Source organism: Pollicipes pollicipes, unplaced genomic scaffold, assembly GCF_011947565.3.
Source record: "Pollicipes pollicipes isolate AB1234 unplaced genomic scaffold, Ppol_2.1 Scaffold_4295;HRSCAF=5057_pilon_pilon_pilon, whole genome shotgun sequence".
Lineage (NCBI taxonomy): Eukaryota > Metazoa > Arthropoda > Thecostraca > Pollicipedomorpha > Pollicipedidae > Pollicipes > Pollicipes pollicipes.
Genome location: NW_023596461.1, coordinates 23,359,651 through 23,383,191, shown reverse-complemented (window position 1 = coordinate 23,383,191; position 23,541 = coordinate 23,359,651). Strand labels below are relative to the sequence as shown.

The 23,541-nt window shown below is 51.4% G+C and overlaps 1 protein-coding gene across 1 annotated transcript in view; it reads left to right on the top strand.

Moving 5' to 3' along the window:
- The window catches only part of LOC119096559 (calcitonin receptor), a 151,871-nt gene that overhangs the window by 98,605 nt on the left and 29,725 nt on the right, over positions 1-23,541 (top strand). Inside the window, exons 7-11 of the mRNA XM_037219464.1 lie at positions 2,687-2,816; positions 7,795-7,867; positions 10,558-10,705; positions 20,576-20,703; positions 22,399-22,559. Of these exons, the coding sequence (XP_037075359.1) occupies positions 2,687-2,816; positions 7,795-7,867; positions 10,558-10,705; positions 20,576-20,703; positions 22,399-22,559 (640 nt within the window). The remainder of the gene's footprint in view (positions 1-2,686; positions 2,817-7,794; positions 7,868-10,557; positions 10,706-20,575; positions 20,704-22,398; positions 22,560-23,541) is intronic.

The following is a 23,541-nucleotide window of genomic DNA, read 5'->3' as shown; positions in this document are numbered from 1 at the left end:
CCTCGTCTATTTTTCTTTTTCCCTCTACTCCCTCGCCCTCTCCTTCTCCTTCTCCTTTTCTTTCTCTTTTTTATTCTCGTCTTTTTCTGTTTCATTGTGTCTTTGCCTTTGTCTTTGTCTTTATCTTTGTCCTTTGTTTGTGTTTGTCTTTGTTTTTGTGTCTGTGTTTGTGTTTGGGTTTGTGATTGTGTTTGTGTTTGTGTTTGTTTTTTACTTTGACTTCGTCTTTGACTTTGTATCTGTCTTTGTCTTTGTCTTTGTCTTTGTCTTTGTCTTTGTCTTTGTCTTTGTCTTTGTCTCTGTCTTTGTCTTTGTCTTTGTCTTTGTCTTTTCTCTGTCTTTGTCTTTGTCTTTGCACTTGTCTTTATACATGTACCTTTCTTGCTTTTTGCCTTTTTACTTGTCTTCGTCTTTGTCTTAGTCTTTGTCTTTGTCTTCATCTTTGTCTTTGTCTGCTTTTGTCTCTGTATTTGTGTTTGTGTTTGTGTTTGTGTTTGTGCTTGTGTTTCTTTTCTTACTTTGACTGTCTCTATCTCTGTCCTTGTCCGTCTCCGTCTCCGTCTCCGTCTCCGTCTCCGTCTCCGTCTCCGTCTCCGTCTCCGTCTCCGTCTCCGTTTCCGTTTCCGTTTCCGTCTCCGTCTCCGTCTCTATCTCCGGCCCTGTCCCCGTCCCCGTCCCCGTCCCCGTCCACGTCCCCGTCCCCATCTCCGTCTCTGTCTCCGCCTCCGTCTCCGAATAGCTGATTGGTACACTTGTATTAGCCTTGACCCGTAGTATTGACTGTGGTTCGTAGACCTTGCAGGTGTATTAAAACGATAAGAACGAATGACATTGGCATGACGAAAGATGGCATAACATTTGGGAAGCGAAGCAACAACTATACGCATGCTGTACGCACTTCTGCAGCCATACGAGACATACGCGTGCAAGACAAACAATTCACATATTGACATAATTGCTGAAGTTCTGAATCAGCAACCACACAACACAGCCAATCTAGCGATCTCATTATTAACGGAGTTCTGATTGAGAGCTTGAACTTGCGTAGAACACCGACTGCGCCACCTCACACTGACTGTACCACCTCACACGTGGCCCACGCAGGACCTGTTATGCGTCAGTTGCAGCGACACATGCGTGACACAGTATAGGTGAATGGTACCAGCCGACCCAGATGTGGCTGCCTTCGAACAAAGTCGGATGCCCCGGGCCCAGCCTTTTAACGGCCCATGATGCCATTAGGGCCCATCATGCCGTCAGTGAACGAGACAGCAGGGAAGCGCATATCGACCGCTTATGCCGCGCGGAGGTCTAGGTCGCAATCACGAGATGGCCTGCACGCTTAGATTGCCGGATTTTTAGCGGTAACTGTTAGCGGTAACTTGAATGCACTGTTTCTGGGCTCACTGTTGCGATCAATGGCACGGCGACGTCTGCTGCCTGTTGCGGCGGGTGTGGTAGATGAATGCGCCGCGGGCGGTATCCGAACCCGGCCGGCAATATGAGGAATACGAACGCCGCAGACTGCACTTCTGCACTGAAATCGCCGACATGTCCAACCCTCTCCCGGGGCCTAAATCCCCGCCCGGCCATTTTTGCTGATTTAGTCCTACCGAATTAGATGTTCCGAGTTTTATAAAGCGGCGAGCGAGGCCGTGAAGCATCGCCTAACCGCACGAACACGGCTGCGTGTCTGGCGAGCAATCCGCGCCTAGCTCGACCCATGGACACGACCGCGTGTCTGGTGAGCGTGGCACTCCCCAGCCCGACCCTCAGCCCGACCCTCGGCCCGACCCTCAGCCCGACCCTGAGACACGACCCTCGGACACAACCGCGTGTCTCGCGAGTGGGGCGCTCCTCGGTCCGACCCTTAGCCCGACCCTCGGCCCGACCCTCAGCCCAACGCTCAGCCCAACCCTCAGCCCGACCCTTAGCCCGACCCTCGGTCCGATCCTTAGCCCGACACTCAGCCCGACCTTCAGCCCGACCCTCAGCCCGACCCTTAGCCCGACCCTCAGCCCGACTCCCGGTCCAACCCTCAGCCCTACCCTTAGCCCGACCCTCAGCCCAACCCTCGGTCCAACCCTCAGCCCGACCCTCGGCCCGACCCGCGGCCCGATCCGCTGGCCGATCGGACGGTTTGCAGTGGCGATAGCAGCGAGCTGGTTCGACTCTCGTCAAGCGGACAACACGAGCTCATGACAGCTGAAGCGCAGCTGGCCTGACAGCACGTCCCTAATCGCTGCTAATGGCTCGCTGGTGTGCTCAGCACCTGAGCACGGCCGACAGCGCAGGCATGCCGCCGCCTGTCGTCGGCGCCGGCTCGCAAGTCCTTGAGTGTTCTGAGTCCATTAGCAGCTCAGAAACTCCCTTCTAGAATGCGTTGGCTAGGTCTGGGTCGCTAAACCGTTCATTGAAACTACATTCGTTAAGGCGGTGCAGGGTGTCAAATACTCGATCTAGTCGATGCGACAGGATACGCATTAAAGGTATGAACGCTCTCTCAACCTGCTTTCGACCAGCAAGATGTACTTTGAAGACTCATCCCGTTGTTTTTTTGTGTATGAATGGCATGTTGATCAGTCGAAAACAATGCGACGCCAAACATCAGCTGAGTCGTACGTCTCTTGCTGCCAGCCAGTGGCCATCCATCCGTAGCTACAGTAAATATGCCTTGTTTTTTCAGATCTGCTCTGAACTCGACACGGGTTCGGATCCACACGAACCTTTTCATCTCGTTCATGATCAACAACTTCATGTGGATCATTTGGTACGAGTTCATCGTAGACGACGTGCGACTCCTGGACGAAAATCCGGTAAGTCACATGTCAAGACCCAGAGAGGTCGGGCGGCCGGCGTGTCACCCCAGTACTGACAGGCTGGTCGTGACCTGGTAAGTCAGTTTACCATCGAACCACTACGTTACCATCGTCGACGAGTGAAATATTGGCATTTATGTGAGCCGTGATAAGTGGAGACAGCAACGGTAAACGTAAAGCACACAAGCAAAGCGTCGTAATCACCTGGACGCGGTGGGCGGTAGGGCAGAGGGAGGGGTGGGACGAAAATTAGACTTTCCCCAAACATACAGAAGTTGTCTCGTAAACACGTATGACTTCACGACTTTGGTAAGCTCATGAGTGTCCATATAAAGTAGGCAACGGGTCGGTTGAGTGCGGATTTAGGAAAATGCCGCATAGTATCAGCACGGCGTTTGCGAAATTTCTGGTGTAAAGCTCGAGAACTATGACGCCGCTACGAGGTAATGTAACTGATTGTGCCTCTGTTTATCATGAACAGGATTCTATTCACCCTACGTCAGCAAATACCAATGCAAAGAAGTTATGCTGTGTCTTGTGGTGAAATTCCTCATGCCAACGGGCAGGTACCGGGTGCTTGTAACTGATTGAGAACGAGTAGCGGGGAGTATGGGCACAGCCCCTGATGGATGTTGGAAGTCTAGCCCGTGCAGGCGTCAAGTTTATAATGTCTTCCGGCGATGTTTTGTGTGATTTTTGTCATATATTAAGGCGGCTGAGATAAACGTTATGAGAAGAGCAAGACCACTGCAAGTTTACTGCTAATTCCGCCATGCCAAGGTGATATAGCCCCTTAATCCAGCGGTGGTTGTTTCACTACAAAGAACTGATCAACAGATGGACCGTAACCTGGTGTGGGCATGCGCTTGGGTGGGGGTCCATTCGACCACCCGAAGGTATATAAACGGCGCGGCGCAACCGTGCCAAAGTTTGCGTGGCTGCAGGTTACGTAAAAACCGATCATTTGAATTGAAAAGCTAGATGTACCCTGTAAAATCGCTGACCTATGGCAGGTCAAAATCGGGCCGTGGCTCTCAGTGAAGGCAATTTCTAGGGAATCGTTCAATATGGTGCAACGACGGAGTATTAGACAAAGCCATACATCTCTGAGGTAGTTTATTAGACAGCAGAGCAATTTAAGTTATACTTGGAACACAACTGCATTGACTAGGGTCAGGTTGGGGGCCAACTGTTGACGTCGGGTCACATCAAGGTCAGGTCAGGTATGAATAAAGATTAAGCTAACCTGTTATTTTATTCTAGAACTAATTTCTAGAGCTTATTCTAGAGGTTATTCTAGAGGTTCTGTACGAGCTAATTTCTAGTGCTCATTTCGAATTCATTGACTACAGAGACCGCAACAGATATTTTGCAGGGACTACTAAAACTTCAGAGTAAGTCACTGACCTAAAGCGACCAAGTGCAACATTTTGGTTTTAGGAACATACTGCCTGGCGTATCTTCTGCTTGGCGTTTATTCAAATACAAAAGTTAAAACAATCTCGTAGGATTTTGGTCAGCATGACCTTTTAAAGATCAATCAAATTTTCTGACCTGACACGAAACCAGTGACCTTTTGCTTATAACAGATATCTAGGTTCAAGGTGGTTGCATAAGGAGGTCTGAAAACGCTTTTGGCACCAACCTGTAGTTTGACCTTGTTTGATCATATATAGCACAAAGGCCACGACTCAGACACCCCAAATTTAGGCACAAGTGAGATTACATACTGGCCAACCTACCCTGTGAATTTAGTGTTTCTAGCTCTCCCAATCTTTGAGAGCGCAGGGGTCAAATGGCCTCCTCCCCTATCCGAGCGAACGGCATTCAACCGGCCATGTGGACGTGTGTGCTTGTGCCACGCTTGTGCCAATGTTGCGTAGCGTCGGCAGGGGGCGGGGTGATGCTGCAAAACACTGCTTGAGTGGGTATATGTGTACACTGCTTGACTGGGTGTATGCGGTCTTTAATCCAGGCTTGTGATCAGACTAGTCAAAGCCGATGATATGGTAATGATAATAGCTTAAAACAAGAAAATGCCTGTAATTATTCCGCATAATTGCGTAAGATTTCGAGCAAATGTTCAGAGCATAAATTAAAGCACAAACAACCACTTGAAATGCATGTCAGAAGCGCTCTCTCTTGCGCTCTAATACGTTTAGCACACAGGGTAAACACGAGCCTCCGTGAAATTCGACACCGTGAAAACGAAATTTTCGCATTAGAACACTGTGTATTTATTATCCACCGTCATTCTTCAAAACCTGTAAAATGTTTTTTTCTCAAATCAAGAGATGTTTCAAAACACATTTATGTTTTAGTCGAATTGTCGATGATTTGTCGGTTGATCGGTCATCGTTATCTTCTCAAATCAAGAGATGTTTCAAAAGACACTTATGTGTTTACTCGAATTGTCGACGATTTGTCGGTTGATCGGTCATCGTTATCTTCTCAAATCAAGAGATGTTTCAAAGACACTTATGTTTTACTCGAATTGTCGATGATTTGTCGGTTGATCGGTCATCGTTATCTTCTTCACAGACAGTTTCAGTTCCTCGTTCCCAGCAAAAAGCAGGTCAATGTTATCTGTAACGCTCCGAAATATACCGCAACGCCTACTATGATGACCTGCGCGAATCGGACCTTTCCGTTGAGCCCGCGCGAACAAACATACTCCTGCGTTTCCTCCTGCGTTTCCGCCGCTCCTGGGTTTCCTAACGATTATTCCTGTTCATGCTTGATGATGGCTTCATAGCCGCTGCGTCTTGCTTCAAAGTTGCATTCGTAACGTATATCGCCATTGACAACTCAAGCTTGCAAACAAACCTGCAGTTTCAATGCCACTAAACAATCTTGTCTGACTCACGCATGTTACTGAAACGATAGGATCCCAGTCACGTGAATTGTAACTTTAATGTAAATGTAGTGAGAAACGATATCGTGAAGAATACGGTGCAGGTGGAGAATATCGTTCCAAACGGAAGTAAGCTTATTGTACAGTCATGCGGTGTGCATACAGAACGCCTATCTGAGCGCATTGCTGTTTTCAGATGACTCATGTTCACTAAGCCAAAACACGAATTCGTTGAGCTTGGCTTGACTGCCCAGACGAGAATCCTCAGGTATTTCCGCCTGCGAGCAGACATACAGCTAACAGATCACACGTGGTATTTTATCTTAAGCCCTGCGAACAGAGAGTTCTGGGACATAGCACACGTCATAATTATGCAGAACTAATCGCGCTAGGTACTGTGTTGCTGCTAAAGGCGCTCCTCAAAAGTGCTGAGATTGAACCCTGTTACAAGCTAAAACAAACACACTAGTGCTAAGATCGGACGCAAGTGCATGTATATTGCCCATGTCTGTCTGATATGACTTGTTGACTCCAACCCTGTCTCTCGGCATATACCTCGTGCGGTATCAAATTTCGTGCTGATGTAAGGAAGGCCCACGTGTGCTGCGGGGTATTTCACTGAGCTGTTTCGAAACTCCCATCCACCCTGGCGTCGCCATCGAAGACCCTATTTAAGCTGACACTCTCTAATGCTCCCTAACTTGGTCAAATTTGGTCTGAAAGGCGTGCCGTGTCTTAGGGGCGATTTCCGTCCTGCTGATCTAAACTAAACAGTTCAGCGTAGCAGCGCTGGCGGGGCGTCCCTGAGGATGGGGAGATTAGAGTCAACAGTCGCGCTGCCGTCCCATGCATAGCAGCGAGGCCTGGCTGCTGTGCGGCGCGGCGGCTGGAGCTGACACACGCTGTTACATACGTACATACATCCACAGGCACATGCATGCATGCATACGTATATACATGCGCACATACATACACACAATGCATATATACATGCACATACACATACACATACATACACACATACGTACATACGTACATGCATACATACAAACATACATACAAACATACATACAAACATACATACAAACATACATACATACATACATACATACATACATACATGCATGCATGCATGCATGCATGCATACATACATACATACATACATACATACATACGCACAGACGTACGTACGTACATGCATACACATCCACCCATCAATGCATACTCAATACATACACACATACATACGTGCATATAAGCACATCTATTCGTCCATACATACGTACTCAATACATACACGCATACATGCATACATACACATATGCATACATACATACACATGGACGCATAATAATGCATACATACATGGCATCATGCATGCAAGCACTCATGCATGGCTTCATTCACGCACTCGCATATTTACACACGCAAGTATACACTCACTTTCTTATTCGCACATCGTCTCTCCCACTCGATCACTCACTATTCATCCCTTCATCATCCATCAACTTACCCTCACCCACCAAGCCCATCCGCTCAGGTCTCAATGATTTGCTCATTCACCTCACACTCACTCATCCGCCCACTCAGGCTTGCACTCACGCACGCACTCACGCGTTCACCCATTTACTATCGCCCACCCTTACTCTTCTTGATTTTCGCGGCTTCGCCGTTTTCGCAGAGAGTTGGAGAGAGGGGGCCCCGTGGTTGTCCTGACGCGCGGTAAATATTTAACGTCGGCTGGGCCTGCCGCCGACAGCCACGAGTGATGGACGCATCGTTAAACAATGAGGCGCTGGTATATACCGTCGGTCGGCCGCATCCAGCATGACCCGCTCCCCAATTGTATGTGCACAGACCATGGCGTTCAGCCCAGTTCTACTGAATGAGACCATAGGCCTGTTTGCTGCCAATGTGATATATGCATGTATATATATATATATATATATATATATATATATATATATATATATATACATATATATATATACATGCATATACACACCTATATATCTTCAAATATATTAGGATATCATATTTATAATGTTGTTCTGCAGGTTATTTCCCGTCATTGCGTGTCGGATATGACATGTTTTAATCATTCGCTGTTTGTGTTCCAGGCCTGGTGTCGAGCCATCCACATAATTGTGCAATACTTCATGGTGGCGAACTACTTCTGGATGTTCTGCGAAGGTGGGTGAGAGCAAAAGCTAGCTGAAGGGCATTTAAGGGAATGGTCCACATTTCGTGATATTGAAGCAGGTATCAGATCTGATGAAACAGCTGACTTATAACTGTTTGTATCCTTTTGTTGGAAAAGACTACTCTGGACACTAACTTTTTTCTTTTTAGCAAATATGCTCCTGGCAAATGTGCTCGAAACTCTGACATAAATATGTACTCTTTGGATTTTCCTTGTACGCCCAGCGTCGCTCAAGCCGGCGTTCGCTGCTGCGCGGCCTGAGCCCCTCGCACGGCGCCATTCGCGCTGCCCGTGCCTGCCTCGTGTGGTCGTGCTGACCGGGTTGTCGGCCTCCGTGCCTGCACACTCGTGGTCCAGTTGTGTCGGACTCGCGTGCAGCGCAAGTGTCACGCTCGGTGACGCTCCCCGCCTCAACCCCCACCCCCACGCTCTCGCCCTGAGTGCCTGATGGGACAGCTCCGTGATATGGAAATGTTATGGCTCGCGAGTCGAGGCCTCGTTTAAGCTGCCAGTACTGTTCCCCCGCTAAAATCGCAAACGCCGCTTTGAAGGCATGAAGATGCTGCCGACGCGAGCTGGCCCACCCCTGTCTCGTCTTAGCCGACCCGGGTGCCGACCGGACTCTGGAGCCTGTGGGCTCAGTCCCGACACTGACCAATCGCCTGAAAGAGCGGCGGCGAGCTGAGCCCATCCCTGTTTCGTCGGAGCTGTCCCGGGTGCTGACCGGACTGTGGAGCTCGAGGGCTCAGTCCCGACACTGATCAATCGCCTGAGAGAGCGGCGGCAAGCTGCGCGGGCGTACCTTGGGACGAGGCCGACTCGGCGACGTCCCCCACCAGCTGTCTGACCCGCGGTACAAACAGAGGCATCGCACTGAAGCGGAAACAAAAACAGACACTGAGTGGACGCTAGGTGCCTCACTTCCCGGCTGCTCCGTGCGCTGACACGTCCGTGTCCACCAACACAACACTGTAAAACGCACTCGTGGGCCGTATCTCGCGCGAGTTTAACTTTCGGACCAATTAGGTTTGCTGCAAAGTGGAAGTGGTTTGCTCTGCCGTTTGAGTGATCTGCTAGCTGGTCGGACCATTTTCAAAACTAGCCGCGTATATGCTTGCGTACTTGCGTGTGCACCCGTTTTTGTGCGTGTTTCCTCGCATGTTTGTGTGTGACGTTGTCACGCGCCTGCATGGGCAGTTGAATACGGCGCACTCTGGTGGAGGGGTGAGGTGGGTCTTTTTAACCCACTGAGATATAAAAACGTAAGAGCGCTAGAGACATCGATTCCACAGCGCAGGTAGGACCACGCGAACTTATTTTTGAAAGTTAAACATCTCTAGGTTGTGATCTACGTGTGAACATGGTTAACCACGTTTAAACATGCAATCATTGTGAGGTGTTTCCAACCCCCAACCATTAGCGATTTAGACCTAAAATCAACATCAAGAACTCTCCAAACTACTCTGCCCTAAAGCGGTATATTGCCAAACTCATCAAAGACGGTCTCCACTAAAAAAGCAGTTAACTTTTTACTTCGATCTGACCCGATGCAAATGGAATAACTTGTGATTCTAATTTCAAATGTTGATTCTTTAAGTAACCATTTCAAAGTTGCATAACTTCATCTGGAACCCTGTTATCTTTGCATTAGTTTGAGATCTTCTCTTATAATTTCTTTTGCTGGCCATTATATGCCTAAATGCTTTATTTCTTTGAGCATGACAAAATCTGTCTGATCTTTTCACAGCCAATCAGGGAACCAGTTGTCCACAACTATGCCATGTTTCGCGCTGCTAAACCACACCGTGCGGAAGCTATTTGAAAAAAAAAACCGTAGTGAATCAAATTGACCCCACGCCCGGGTGTTTGTTAAAGTACCTCTTGGTGATGGCATTGGGCAAGGTAGGATTACCAACTAGTGCGTTTTCGGACGGCCCATTAGCATTGCTAAATATACTGCGACGTGCCCCTTGCCGACGAGCTATCGTGCGCCGCGCATATGCATGTGCCTGCCGCTTTGCAGACGGGTTAAGATGGTGTAAAATTTCGTCTCCTGGGCCGACTAAGTGGTTGGCGGGTGTTGGTTACCGCTGTTGAGCGGTCGGCGCGCCGCATATAGGCCCAGCCGCCCGAGCCGGATGACGTCAGCCGGCTGGCCGTTCTGGACGATGTACCTTCCGCGGGCGCCGCCGCCTTGCGGGGCAGCATCACTCCGTAGACCGCGCCGTTGTCTCTGACATGTCACGACGTGAATTCTTGAATTTTGAACATGTAGCCTCGTATAAACAAACCCAGTAAGATGGCAGTCTTCTGATGGGCTTTCCATCCCCACCCGTGTTCCAAAATTAATTCCTTATCTAGTGACTACATAGCACATGTCAGAGACCTGACATGCCGGGTTCCTGACGATGATCGGAGGCGGACGCCACGTCTAACGCTGCCAGTTGATTGGTACCGACGTACGCCAGTGTTAAACTGAGGTCATTCGTTTAGCCGCTGTCATGCCTGCGATACTGGTGCAGTGAAACTAGCACCGACGGGCTTTGAGCCCGTGCTCTTCGGTAGACGACGCGGGGGCCGTCACGACGCGGGACTTGTCGGGTGTCGGCGAGAGCTATCCCACGCGACGTGCTTCAGCACGCAGGGACGCCGACGAGCTGACGCGACCGCGTCTCCGCAGGACTGTACCTGCACACGCTGCTGGCCGTGGCGTTCGTGACGGAGGGCAAGCTGATGAAGTGGCTATACTTGGTCGGCTGGGTGGTGCCGGCCATCTTCATCTCCATCTACGGCGTCGTGCGCGGCATGTACCCAAAGGAGACCAAATGGTGAGTGCTTCAGTGGTTCTGTTCAGCTGCCCAGCTCCCTGAGTCCTGCCTGCATCAACTGCCTGCTAGCATTGTTTACTTAGTGACGGCCTTATCCGCCGGCGTAACTTATCCTTTTGCATTTAGCCTTCCTCGTATAGCCAAACCCGGTAACATGGTAATCTTCCGACAGGCCTTCCATCCGCACCTGTGCTCCGAAATTAATTCCTTATCTGATGACTACATAGCTTAACAGCAGAGACCAGGTATCGCCTGCTATCATGCTGTTTTACTTGTCCAACTCGCTAACGACGCTCTGACGGCGTGAACACGATAGTAGCGCGAGCTGAGCCCACCGCTGTCGCGCTGGAGCTGTCCCGGCTCCTGGCCGGACTCGGCGGGCCTCTCGCTCAGACCCGACACGGACCAATCGCCTAAGAGAGCGGCAGCGAGCCGCGCCGTGGCGAGTTGAGGACCGTCCCAACTGGGAGAGGCCGACGGAGTCACGCCTGATGTTGATTTGAGAGGTTGTGAAACGTGCGTAGACACAAGCAGCAGAGCACTTTACAGGTTAACTGTTAGAGTTCTGATCAGCTCAGCCCAGCTGCATGAATCTAAGATGCCTTCCATCCGGCTTTTTTAAGTTTCAAATATCCGAATCTAGTTTGCTCAGTCCGACATTGTAAAAATATGCTTATAAAAGCCTGCGTCAATCCGTAATCAAGTCTGTTTATGCTTGTTACCTTTGAAGTGCTCAGCCGGCTCGGCCATTGAAAATACCTACATCGACCGATTAGGGCTTTGTTCTCTGCCTCGTCCGCGTCAACGCCATCATGCTTAAAATAACCGCCGGCGAAGTAAACCAAAAACTAATCGCTTACAGCCTTGGAAACTCGATCGTTCTATATCCTTTTACGGTCGTGGTCGTGACTTTCTATCTATATCCTACGGTGTACATGCATCGGATGGACGTCCCGTTCAACCTTTCTGCCAAATCATGGGCTCGACGCTTGGATACGGGCAGTGTGGTGGTTAAGCTGCGAGTTCGGGACACCAGAGAAAGGCGGTTCGATTCCTAACCTACGCGTCTGAAACACCAGAGAAAGGCGGTTCGATTCCCTATGCTGCGCGTCTGGAACACCAGATGCAGGCCGTTCGACTCCCCGTACCTCTGGCGAGACGCGGAGCGGGCCGCATAGGTGAGGGAAACGCACAATGAGAAGCAGACAACGCCATATAGTCCCAGTAGCTGAATGTGTCGTATGTCCCCCCCCCCCCCCCCCACACAGCCCCATCCTGGGAGCTGTCGAGGATGGACGGGTCCCCGAAGAGCTCCGACGCCGAGGCATGTCAGACGGCGGGCGTCGGGGGTGTTGGATGGAGAGCACCTAAGGAGACGGAAGAGTGAGGCCAAAGCGTGCAAGGCTTTCTCGATCTCTGCCATTACCAACGAAGGTGAACTCTCTCGAGCATAGGTGGACCCAGTGACGTTGCTACCCAACCTGCGCGTGAGCTCTCACTCTCAAAGCGGCCAATCGCGTCTGAGCAGAGACCTTCCGAGACGCTGGCAGGTTACAGCGCCGCCCACCATCTCCTACGTGCCGCAAGCCATCTCGGCAAGTGGCATCCGGCGTCGGGCGATGAGGCGTCGCAGTCGGACAGCGACTTTCCGGCTGAACGGGGACGCCGGCTTGGCCGCGTCCGGCCTCGTCAGCGGCGGCGGCTGCCGTGCGGCGCCTCTCGGAGCGATTGCCGGCGCCGCTGCCGGTGTGGCCTCCCTGGGCGGCGCGTGCCCGGCGCCGGCTGGAACCAATCGCAAGCGCGCGGCCAGCGCGCGCGCCGTTCAGGCCCGGCGGGCTCGCACAAAGGCCGCGACCGGCTCCCGATTGTCTTTTATCGACGAACGAAGACGCTTTTTGCCGGCCACTCGACGTGATTGGAGACGGAACGGCGCCTCAAGAGCGGCGGCGCGCGCGCTCGCTTTGTTCCGGGGGCCCCGGCTCTCCGCAGCCGCTGCATAGTGAGCGCACGCTGGGGGCCGACCGGGACCCAACCCGACGGCGGGCAGGTGGCGGCGCCTTCTGCGGCCACGAAAATGCCAGCGGTTTTCGCCGGGTGACAATGTGGAGGGCACGTCGGGACCTTGCAAGGAATGGACGCTGCAGGCTACGTGACAGTGGTACGCAATGGTAGGACTTCGATGAACCTGTTAAAAGGCAGTGACACTCTTTCCAGTGAGAACACGTGCGTATAGCGTCCGATCCAGTGACGATCCACGCATAGACGTCGACGAATGACGCACGAACCTTGACTGGGAGGTCCCTCGTGTGCGTCACGACGACCTGGAGGAAATCGGAGACGGCGCGGTCGGCGACAGAGGCCAGCGCGCGCGTTATAGGGAATGGCCGTCAGCTGTATTAATTGCGCATTGTCGGCGGACGCGCCCGATGCCGGCGCGTGGGCGCGACCGGTGGCGGCAGCGCGCCGCCTGGCTGGCAGGCATTGTTCCGCGTCGGTCGAGGCAATGGCCAAGGTAATGACGAATGGTGTCCGGTGCTGCCGTCCGAGGCCCTGTATCGCCTTCCCAGACACGGCCTGGCCGTCAGTTGCCGTCAGACCGTGGGCGGGCTTCCGCGTCACCCCCCCCCCCCCCCCTCGGCGCTGGGGAGGGGCGGTATCGCCGTCCCAGACACGGTCTGGCCGTCAGCTGCCGTCAGACAGTGGGCGGGATTCCGCGTCACCCCCACGCTCTGGAGCCGCAGCGTGCCCAAACTCGGTGGTTTATCGCATGGTCGGATGAGGGGTCAATTTGACAGCCCGATGTTTTTTGAAGAAGAAAAAAATTCCGAACGGTGCGGCGTAGTCACACCAAACTTTGCATAGCTGTTGGCAATCAAATAATAAGTATTTCGGTATAAACAATTCGATGCACCGTGTGAGGTCGCTTGCCTTTGGCAGGTCAAAATCAGGCCGTGGCTGTCAGCGAGGGCAATTTTTAGGTAATCTATCAATCTAATGCAACAACAGAGTGTTGGACAAAGCCATACATCCCTGATATAGTTTCTCATATGAAAAACAATGCAATTTAGGATTGCAACAGTTTTGTTTGGACTAGGGTGAGGTACAAAGGCCAGACTGAGGTCAAAGCCCATCTGCTTTTTACTGGAGATCTTGCTTTGAGTGCTAATTTTTTATGCATGCTTCGAATTTCTGCACAGCAGGGACCACAACAGCCATCTTCCATGGGCTTCTAAAAGGACAGAGTTGACCACTGACCTGAAATGGCCCAGACCAACACATTGTTTTAGGAACGCACCAGCTAGCGTCATGATTCATGCGTGTTCAGATTAGAAAAATAAAACAGTCTGATAAGCTTTTAATCATGATGGCCTTCTAAAGATCAAATCAGGTCACTGACCTTAATTTGACACCAGTGACCTTTTGCTTAGAACAGGTATTTAAGTTCTAGGCAGTTGCATGGGGAGGCCTGCTGGCACTTCAAACGCCAGTCTTGATTTAACCTCGCTTTCAGCTCTCTCGCCTATGCCGGAGAGTATTATTTTTACCATTACTGATTCTCTTCAACCGCATATCTAGTCTTAAAGGCACGGCATTCTCGGTGAGGTAAAGGCATTCTGATGAAAATGGGGGGGGGGGGGGGGTAACTTTTGCTGTTGGATGGTTTTGGGAACCAATCATGTTGGATATGGGCATCTGTCAGTCTTAAAATCACGCCTAAGAATTATATGTCGGTTTCAGAATAACGAATGTCAGGTTGAGTTTTTGGGCGCGTGCTGTCTGCAACTCTATGATACTGTTGTGATGCCTTCCATCCATGCAGCCATGCTCCAAACACATCGTCGATGTATCTAAAATAAGCTAACTTTTGTAGGTCCGATTTGTGATCGAACTCTGATTCCCACGCTGCCAAAACGTGCACGCAAAATTTATTTGCAATTTCGAGCCTGTTTCTTAGCCTTCAGTAAGCATAAAGTGCGCTGCGCTTAACCCCAGGTTACGGCCGTGGTACCCTAAACCTTTCTCAATAATTTTCAGCGCGTGTTCTGCCTGAGTGTTTAACGATGCGTTGGTCTAGAGCCGTTTGGCACGCTGCAATTCCGTCCCGCAGTGGTACACTGTGGTAAGCTTTCTTACATCCATGCAAAATAGGATCGGGATACTTTTGTTATGAGACTTGATTTGTTGCGATATTCCTCTAGTTTTTGGAAGCGGTGTGGCGTATCACTGGTTAGTTATTTCTGATATAGGTATAGATATAGATATAGATAGATAGATAGATAGATAGATAGATAGATAGATAGATGGATAGATAGATAGATAGATAGATAGATAGATAGACATATATATATATATATATATACATATATATATACTTATTTCAGATTCATTCAACGTCGGTGAATTCCATTCAACACAGTTCACGTTTATCCTGCGATTACCCGTAGGTCTGACAGATCTAATGCTGTACGGGGTGGTTTCAGCGCTTCAAATAACCACCAATACCAATTTGTAAAAATCTGAGCAATTGTAAGTACATTAGTGCCACACAGCAGTTGGCAGAACACCATCCCATTTTGGTGATGCCTGGATACGAAAATGTGTGAAAAGAGCCATTTCTAACCATGGAAAGGCTCTTTGGACGCTTGTGCCCTCAGACCTTATCTTTGTAAAAAGATATACCTTATCTTCGGTAAAAAGGGTATCAAGTGCAAAATAAAAAGTTAAGAACAAACACTATGCGAAGCTAAAGCAATGCCTTTCGACTCATTTCACTTGTTCACCCCTTTGTGGACTGATCTAGGTAGATTTTATTTTTTTAGTTCCATTATACAAATCTTAACAATCCCGAGCACAGATACGTTGCTAATACTCCATGTATTATTGTGGTAGATGTAACCCTAAGAACATACCAATGTCAGCTCCACCGATGAAAACACCACAGACATATTTCGGGACCCGGAAGTCAGCGGGAATTGATATTGTGCGAAGTGGATTCAATGCATCAGATAATCTCTGGTGCCACATTCAGTAAAATCTAAGCCGTAACCGCGTCATATCGCCCTGCTGGTGCTGCGCTTGGGTGATGCTGCGCTGGTGCTGCGACCACACCAGCCGTTACAAATCAGTATTGCTTTCTCGTCTGCAGGCCGGTTAGTCTTCATTGAATACAGATGGGTTTTAGTCGTTTTTGGAATCGTGCCGTGACTAAAGCGAGCATTTGAACTGTCGAGGCGGTTCTTGTATTGACCTAACCACTGTCTTTCCCACATTTCCGGTCTAGATGTGTTGGACTATCTGTGCGTTTTGAGCCGTGGAAATATTCTTTGGAATTCGTGTACGACCAGTCACATGTCGCACGGTCTTCGTTTATGCACTCATTTAGCAGTGGTGTCATAGAATGTTTAGAACGTGTTTGTTTGAGGCTACGTTGAAATGGCTTTGAAGAAGGTGCCACCCTCTCTGTCAAATCTCCGTCATTTACCAATCTGTCTTCACTCGAGACATGCTTTCACCTCATTCTTGGGCTCTTTATAAAGAGTATCGGAGACACTGTGAAGATGCGATTGTTACTAATTCAGGCGGTTGCCGTTTTAGTAAAGTAGATGTGTCGCTTACCAGTAGACCTTTATGAGCGTGAGCAGCTTACCGGTGTTGAGTTCTGCTCCGACGCACTGTCGGCGCAAGTTGGCCGCTTCTGCGATGGCTTTGTAATTACACGCCCGATCGCCATCCCAACTCAGGTGGCTATTGACCGCGAGCTTTACCCCCACACAGCGACCGTCTGACCTGGGAGCACGCGCCGCTGCCATCGGCAGGCATCCGAAGTGTAAACAACAACGTTCGTGGTCGAGGATGGGCATCTTGGCCTCTCTCCCAAAAAATAGAGCCCCACCTCATGCCTGCTGGCAGCGACCCTGTGAAAGCTATCCCTCACGCTCCACCCGCTACAGTGTGGTGGCCCAGCCCTGTGAGCGGATGCCAACGCGTGCCGGTACTGCTAGGACTCTACCGGCACCCACACACCCAGCAGTCACTACTTACCGCCGGCCACCGGCATCGCTGGGTACTTTGTGGCGGACACAGATACCCACGGCACCCACGATACTCACCGTCCCCCATGACACCCACAAACCTCCGCTGATACCACCAGCAACGAGCAGCTTTCCGAGTGGAGGATCTGTAATGCTCTTGGTAATCCCGATGGCTGTTATCTGTCCTGGATTTTCCTACGACCGGCTCGTGGGTATCTTGTGGATGCCTGAGTAATGAGTTCGGCCCTGCGTCGATGTGCTGGGGAAGCCCAGTAGTGTAAGCCCATACAGACTCCTTCCCGCAGTCGACGTGCGTGAATATTGGGCACGGTTGCGACTGTCAGTAGCTCCTCCAGGAAGGATAGCTAGCGCACCTGTTGAGGTGCTGGATCCGGGTACATTACAACGCTTGCAGGGAACTCGTTTATTCCACGTCCTCAATTACATGACTCACATTGACCGTGCTGTTGACCTGAGGCCAGCGGAGTGGAAACCACGGGCTCAGTGAGAGGGGGGGGGGGGACGGAGGCTCCCTGCACTGCCGGAGAAAACAGCATTGGACCCTATTAGCCCATGGCCGTTGACTGAAAAGGAAGCACCGAAAATAGCCTTCCGCAGTCTGAATGGAGTTACATTTTCTCTGCTTCAAGCCTGGGCAAGAGGCAGGCGGCCATACGCCCGACGCGCCGGAAATTCGAAGAGCCGTTCCAGAAGCCCTGTGAATGGATCCCGCTGTCCTATTGTTGCCTGGTCAACGGCGTTACCGTATCGTCGCCGTCGTCGCGTCCTGTCTAGTGATGGATCCAGGGCTGGAAGTACGTCACATTGAGGTCTCCTGTTTCACCGATGGTCGCCGTCCAAAACGCCCTCCCGCCTCCGACAATGAGACCATGCGACCCTACCACTATCATCTGCAGCTGTCCCTCCCTTCCGTTCTGTCATCACTTAACTTGATCATCCCTGCTGTATGAATTTTACGCCGAAAATAGCCTCTTCAAGAGCTTAAGGCCTTCCTTGGTCAAATCAGGTAAATTTCCTGTGTCTACAGCTGTCCGCTCTCCTCTTCTCTGCCGTGATCTAACCTGGCCGTCCAATCTGCCTACAAGTGTTCTCTCCCCTCTCCCAGGGACGTGGAGACTAGGGGACTGAGGGGGAAGAAAAACGGTTGACACGGCGTGTCCGCGCGTGTCAGCCGTTTGCTAAGCATCTTCGATAAGCGGGACGGGCGCGTCGTCCTCGTGGGGCAGCTACATGCCGCTGATGAGAGCCGGGGCCAACGAGCTCCTCGGAGCGGCGCGGGCTGCGCTGCCATCGAGATTGACGGACGTCAGGCGCCGAGGACTGCTTCACTACCTGCCTGCCTTCGGGTGCGACTGACGCCAGAGGCTTTGGACTGCTTCACTACCTGCCTGTCATCGAGTACGACTGACGCCAGAAGTCGAGGACTGCTTCACTGTCTGCCTTTCATCGAGTACGACTGACGCCAGAAGTCGAGGACTGCTTCACTGTCTGCTTGTCATCGAGTGCGACTAACGCCAGGGGCCGAGGACCGCTTCACTGCCTGCTTGCTGCCGGGGCTTAATGACGCCAGGAGCCTATGACTGCTTCACTGTCTGCCTCTCATCGAGTACGATTGACATCAGAGGCCTAAGACTGCTTCACTGTCTGCCTGTCGCCGAGGTTGATTGCTGCTTTTTGTGAAGAAATGGGGACGGAAACTACGATATTGCTTCAGATTTAGCCAGCAATAAGTCGACAGCGAGCAATCATGGCAAATTGCTGCATATATATATATATATATATATATATATATATATATATATATATATATATATATATAGTTTTTCATTTAAAATATTTGGCGCACACTTGCCTCAGCAACCAGTAATCTTGTTTTCATTTGCAGTTGCACGATTGCATTGTTGCCAAGACCGTGGTTACCGTCTTCACCGTCTCCCCGCCGTCTTCTCGTCAGTAAAATGCGTATATAGAGTCCATAGAATGTCGTGGATCATTGCAGTCTGCAATATGGGCTCATATGTAATGCCAATCATGTCTTTTGCATGTGTTTGTGTGTACTGGCCTCCTGTAACACACCACATCACATTGAATTCCCCGTTACCTGCCAGGATATGAAACCGTTTCGTGGTCGCTGTTGACACATTGATCTCTCAGCTGTGTAAACCGCGAGTCCTTGTTTATGCACCAACAGCTTTAGATTTATCCTACATTCTGAAGTTTGTACTGTTGAGTTTTCGACTTTCCACGCACCATCCGGTTTCACAGGCAATATCGCTGAAATGCGCTCCCAGCAAACCGAGTACGGCCCGCGGATTGTTTGGGCCTGCTTGTAAGGGGATATGGGCCGCATAAGTCGAAAATATCGCGGCACTTGAGCACGGTTTTCCATTTCCATCGCAGCCTCCGCGTTATTGAAAGCCTTCCGTCTCTGTCGTATGAAACATGTCTCGTCGCCCGCTGCGCTGAACTCGAGCTAGCGCTGACGGCCCCCGAGATCCAGCCGGCGGCGATATTGCCGACCAGCCGGCAGAGCAGACCGGACAGGACAGGATAGCGCAGGGCACGGCGGGACAGGACATGCCAGGACAGGACAGGATAGGGAAGAGTAGGACAGGACAGGACAGGACAGGACAGGACAGGACAGGACAGGACAGAGAATAGCAGAGCAGAGCAGGGCAGGGCAGGGCAGGGCAGGGCAGGGCAGGGCAGGGCAGGGCAGGGCAGGGCAGGGCAGGGCAGGACAGGGCAGGGCAGGGCAGGACAGGGCAGGGCAGGGCAGAACAGAGCAGAGCAAGGCAGAGCAGAGCAGAGCATAGCAGAGCAGAGCAGGGCACGGCACGGCACGGCACGGGATGGAAAACAGCATGGTTGGTCGTGAATGGCTCCGTCCACTTCACCTGAGGTCATCCGCCCGTGTATTTATGTGTATAGTGATTTACAAAAGTTGACGGAAGTTATCAAGCTGCAGGCACGTGATGGAAAATATGCAATCTGCGACAAGGTTGAGTATTCTTTGAACACATTCTAGAACTTGTTCTGAACTTAGCAAAGCTTGCGGAGTTTCACAGCAGCCTAGTTTCTGATAAGTTTGCAAGTCTCTTGGTTCGACCTCATTCGTAGGCGAGTACATTTAATGTGTTTCGTTGAGCGAAGTCAGCAGCTCCGTGCTGTTGAAGTGAGTTGCGCCGCCGTCGTCCGTCTGCTCTGTGTGATGACGCAAGGTTCAAGTTGACATTGGCGTAGCTCGAGCCGAATTGAAGCCCACGCGTTTAGCTTTCGACCACCTTCACCAAACTGGAGGACGTTTATGAGCGGCGTGACGCCTTGTGGGCAGATGCATGGAAGAGAGTAAAGGAGGCACGCCATTGATGGTCCAGTGTAACCACTTGGTTCAACTTTTGCTGACTGCTCCTACGGCTAATGCCTGTTGAACAATACATCGATTCCTGAAATGCCTCACGCCACGTCCTCGCTGAAGAACTCGCGCAAGAATCGGAAGCACTGTCCGAGGCAGGTCACTGGAGGCGGCCGGGCAGCCGCAGACTGCTGACCCAGACCGACCCGGGGCGCCGTACCGCCGCGGGCAGCCACGTACCGCTGACCCAGCCGACCCGGGGCGCCGTACCGTTTTCAGGTAGCCGCAGACTACTGACCCAGACCGACCCGGGGCGCCGTACCGTTCCCAGGCAGACGCAGACTGCTGACCCAGCCCGATCCGGGGCGCCGTACCGCCGCGGGCAGTCACGTACCGCTGACCCAGCCGACCCGGGGTGCCGTACCGCCCCAAGGCAACGCTAACCTCGGCCGGTGTCGACAGGTGCTGGATGGAGGAGTCTGTGTACCGCTGGCTGCTGTCGGCACCCGTCTGTACCTCCATGGTGACCAACTTCATCTTCCTCGTGCGCATCGTCTGGATCCTGGTGCGGAAACTGCGCGCCGCTCCAGGTCAGTCATCTCGCTAGACTCTCCCAGTAGCCCATCGCTGCTGCAGGAGATGGTGGCGTCCGGTCTCTGCTACCACTAGTGTCCGGTCTCTGCAGACGCTGGGAGGTCTGTTGGATTAAACCGGTCCGCGGACAGCTTGGGTCCGAGCAACAGACCAATTTAGGGCTCGGTTTTCCAGGCGTAGATGCACTTTGTTGTGCACGGGAGCATTCATCCCAAGCACCGAAATGCTTTGTCTGTTGCTGCGGGGCAGATCAGACACATGGCGTGCGCGACGTCAAAATGTTCATACTTGTGGTGCACATTACTGGAAACAGGGTCCAGCGGAGTGACCCTTCAGCAGGAACCGAACCCAGACCCCGTGTTCCAGAACCCAGCGTCTTATCGCCTAGTGCCTAACCAGCTACCCCATATATTTTTCCCCTCATCTCACACGCTATCTCAGTCTTATACCACGGGGTACGCCCAGTCCATTCCATCACCCCGTTCACTAACTCATCACAATCAGCCCAAGGATAATCTCGTGCTGGTAGGTGCACCAATGAACGCAGTAAATTACTGAAGTTGGGCGTTCCGGACCGGAGGCGTATTTTCAGTCCGCAAAACTTTACTTACAAGTAGTGTTCAGCACATATGAGCACAGGGAAGGACCTCGGGGTCAAGAGGGCGAGTAATAGTTACGTTCCTGGGACTCCTTAGCTGTAGTTGCAGAGGAAAAGGAGGCTACTGAGGGTAAAGCAAAAACGCGTTTGACGGTTTTAAATGGGTCCTTTGATGAAAGTTTGAGCGAAGACATAAATTAAGGTAAATGAAGCTTTCGTTGGGTGTTTGAGGTTCAATTAGCAACTTAGCTGAAAATTAGTTCAGATGGAAGCGTTGTGGGTATTCAAGACTAGATGTCCGACTACATGCTATGGCACCATGTGAATTTCAATTCCAGGTGCGTGGTACGAAAAGCGAAAAAGATGATGCGATTTGCCCATTCACCGCAAGCATCGGATTCTTGAGGATCAATGTAATACGGGGGAGTTTTACATGTGTACCATTGCAGTTTTAATGCGTTGGGTTCGAGCATCAACTTTGAGATATCAAACGCATCGTAAAGCAAAACCCCGAACATTGCTTCTGCAATACCCCACAATCACCCCAAGCATAGGTACATTGGGTAAGTAGTTTGGGTCAATATGCGAACAGTTTTTCGAATATCTGTCCATGAGTGGATCAGTATCGCATATGCATTGCGAACAAGAGCACGTGATGTGCGTGCCACGTGTGATGGCGCTGTTCTACATACTTCCCTGTGCCATTCAAATGGGGACATGTCGCGGTGTTGCAGGTAGGGCGTCTTGGCGTTCTATGCCGCTCTACAGTGTACTGATGTACGCCTCTGCAGTGTACTAGTGTACGCCGTTCTGCATTGTACTAATGTACGCCGTTCTACGTAGTGTGTAGATCGGCGCACATCAATCTCATGATGGGTATAAACTAGCGTAATTCGACTTCCAGACGGTATCAACTTGGATGTTTCCACAGCTACTAAGTACCTAATCTACAATAAACCAGCTAAGCTCCAGGATGGACTGAGTGGTTCCTGTTTCCTGATGCTTGATGCCAACACCAGCTATCTGAAGACCCGCTCACAAAAGGACTCCTTCACCCAACTAGCCGCTCACTCGCGTCGATCCCTGTTGCCAGGCAACGAAGAGCACAACAACTCGTGGCGCGCGGTGCGTGCCACCCTGATTCTGATCCCGCTGCTGGGGCTCAACTACATGTTGGCGCCGTTCCAGCCGAACGCGGGCTCGCCCGGCGAGAACGTCTACCAGATCCTCAGCGCCGTCACCACGTCGGTCCAGGTCAGATGCCAGATGATCAGGGGAGCACTGCGCCGGCAATAGCCAGATGCATGTGTAAGAGAGCGCAGCGTACACTTCCCCCGACTCGCCCAAGGACCGACTGGCGCCTGCGAGCGTCGGGTCCCTGCCGCCGCCTTAGCGGCCGACCCTTGACCCCCGGCTACCCGGGAGACCCGCGGTCACGTGACGTCCCCCGGCGCCCAGTCAGATGTAGAGCTCGGAAGACAGCGATGGCGAGGGCGCACACCCCGCACAATTGCACCACAGCATGACAGGTCGGTCCAGGTCAGATGTCAGGTGCAAAGTGTTCAGAGGGGCACTGCGCCGGCAGTGCGCTGTGCCCCCATTTTTGGATGACCATTGGAATGGCCACCCGAAGCCACCGAAGCCACCTGGAAGTCTATCTACCACCTGCCGCTTGAAAATGGACGAAACATGAACGGAAACAATGAGCACAAATTGATTCGATAAAGGCAACGTAGAATATTGCTCTAAAAGGGGAGCCGGTGGCGGGCAAAAGTGCATCAATTCCTTCAGCGTCAATGTCAATGGAACACCGAGACGGCCTGCAGGGTCCGTCTCTGCACAGCACGAAATTGACACAGTTATAGGAGGTATATACAGGCCGAAAACACAATAAAACCATAAACGAACAACGTTATTTAATTGGCCGCGTATAATTTCCGGCCACCGAGCCCATGGGCGAGAAACTTAAGGATTAAAAATACTTTTGAATTTTGGTACCTGCGATCATTTTCTTATGAAGTTACATCGGTGCTTAGCCAAGTCAGAAAAGCCGGTGGCACCAAGTCAATCCAGACCAGTCAACGTCGGCGCAGTACTCGGCGGCGGCGGCCAGTACCGGGCTGCGCTCGGAACTCCCTCCCAGTTGACCGCGCATGCAGATGATAACCGGATGGCGCGCGCGGCAGGAAAGAACACGTGGGTGCGTTGGCCCGCGCATGCTACTCGCCACAAGCCC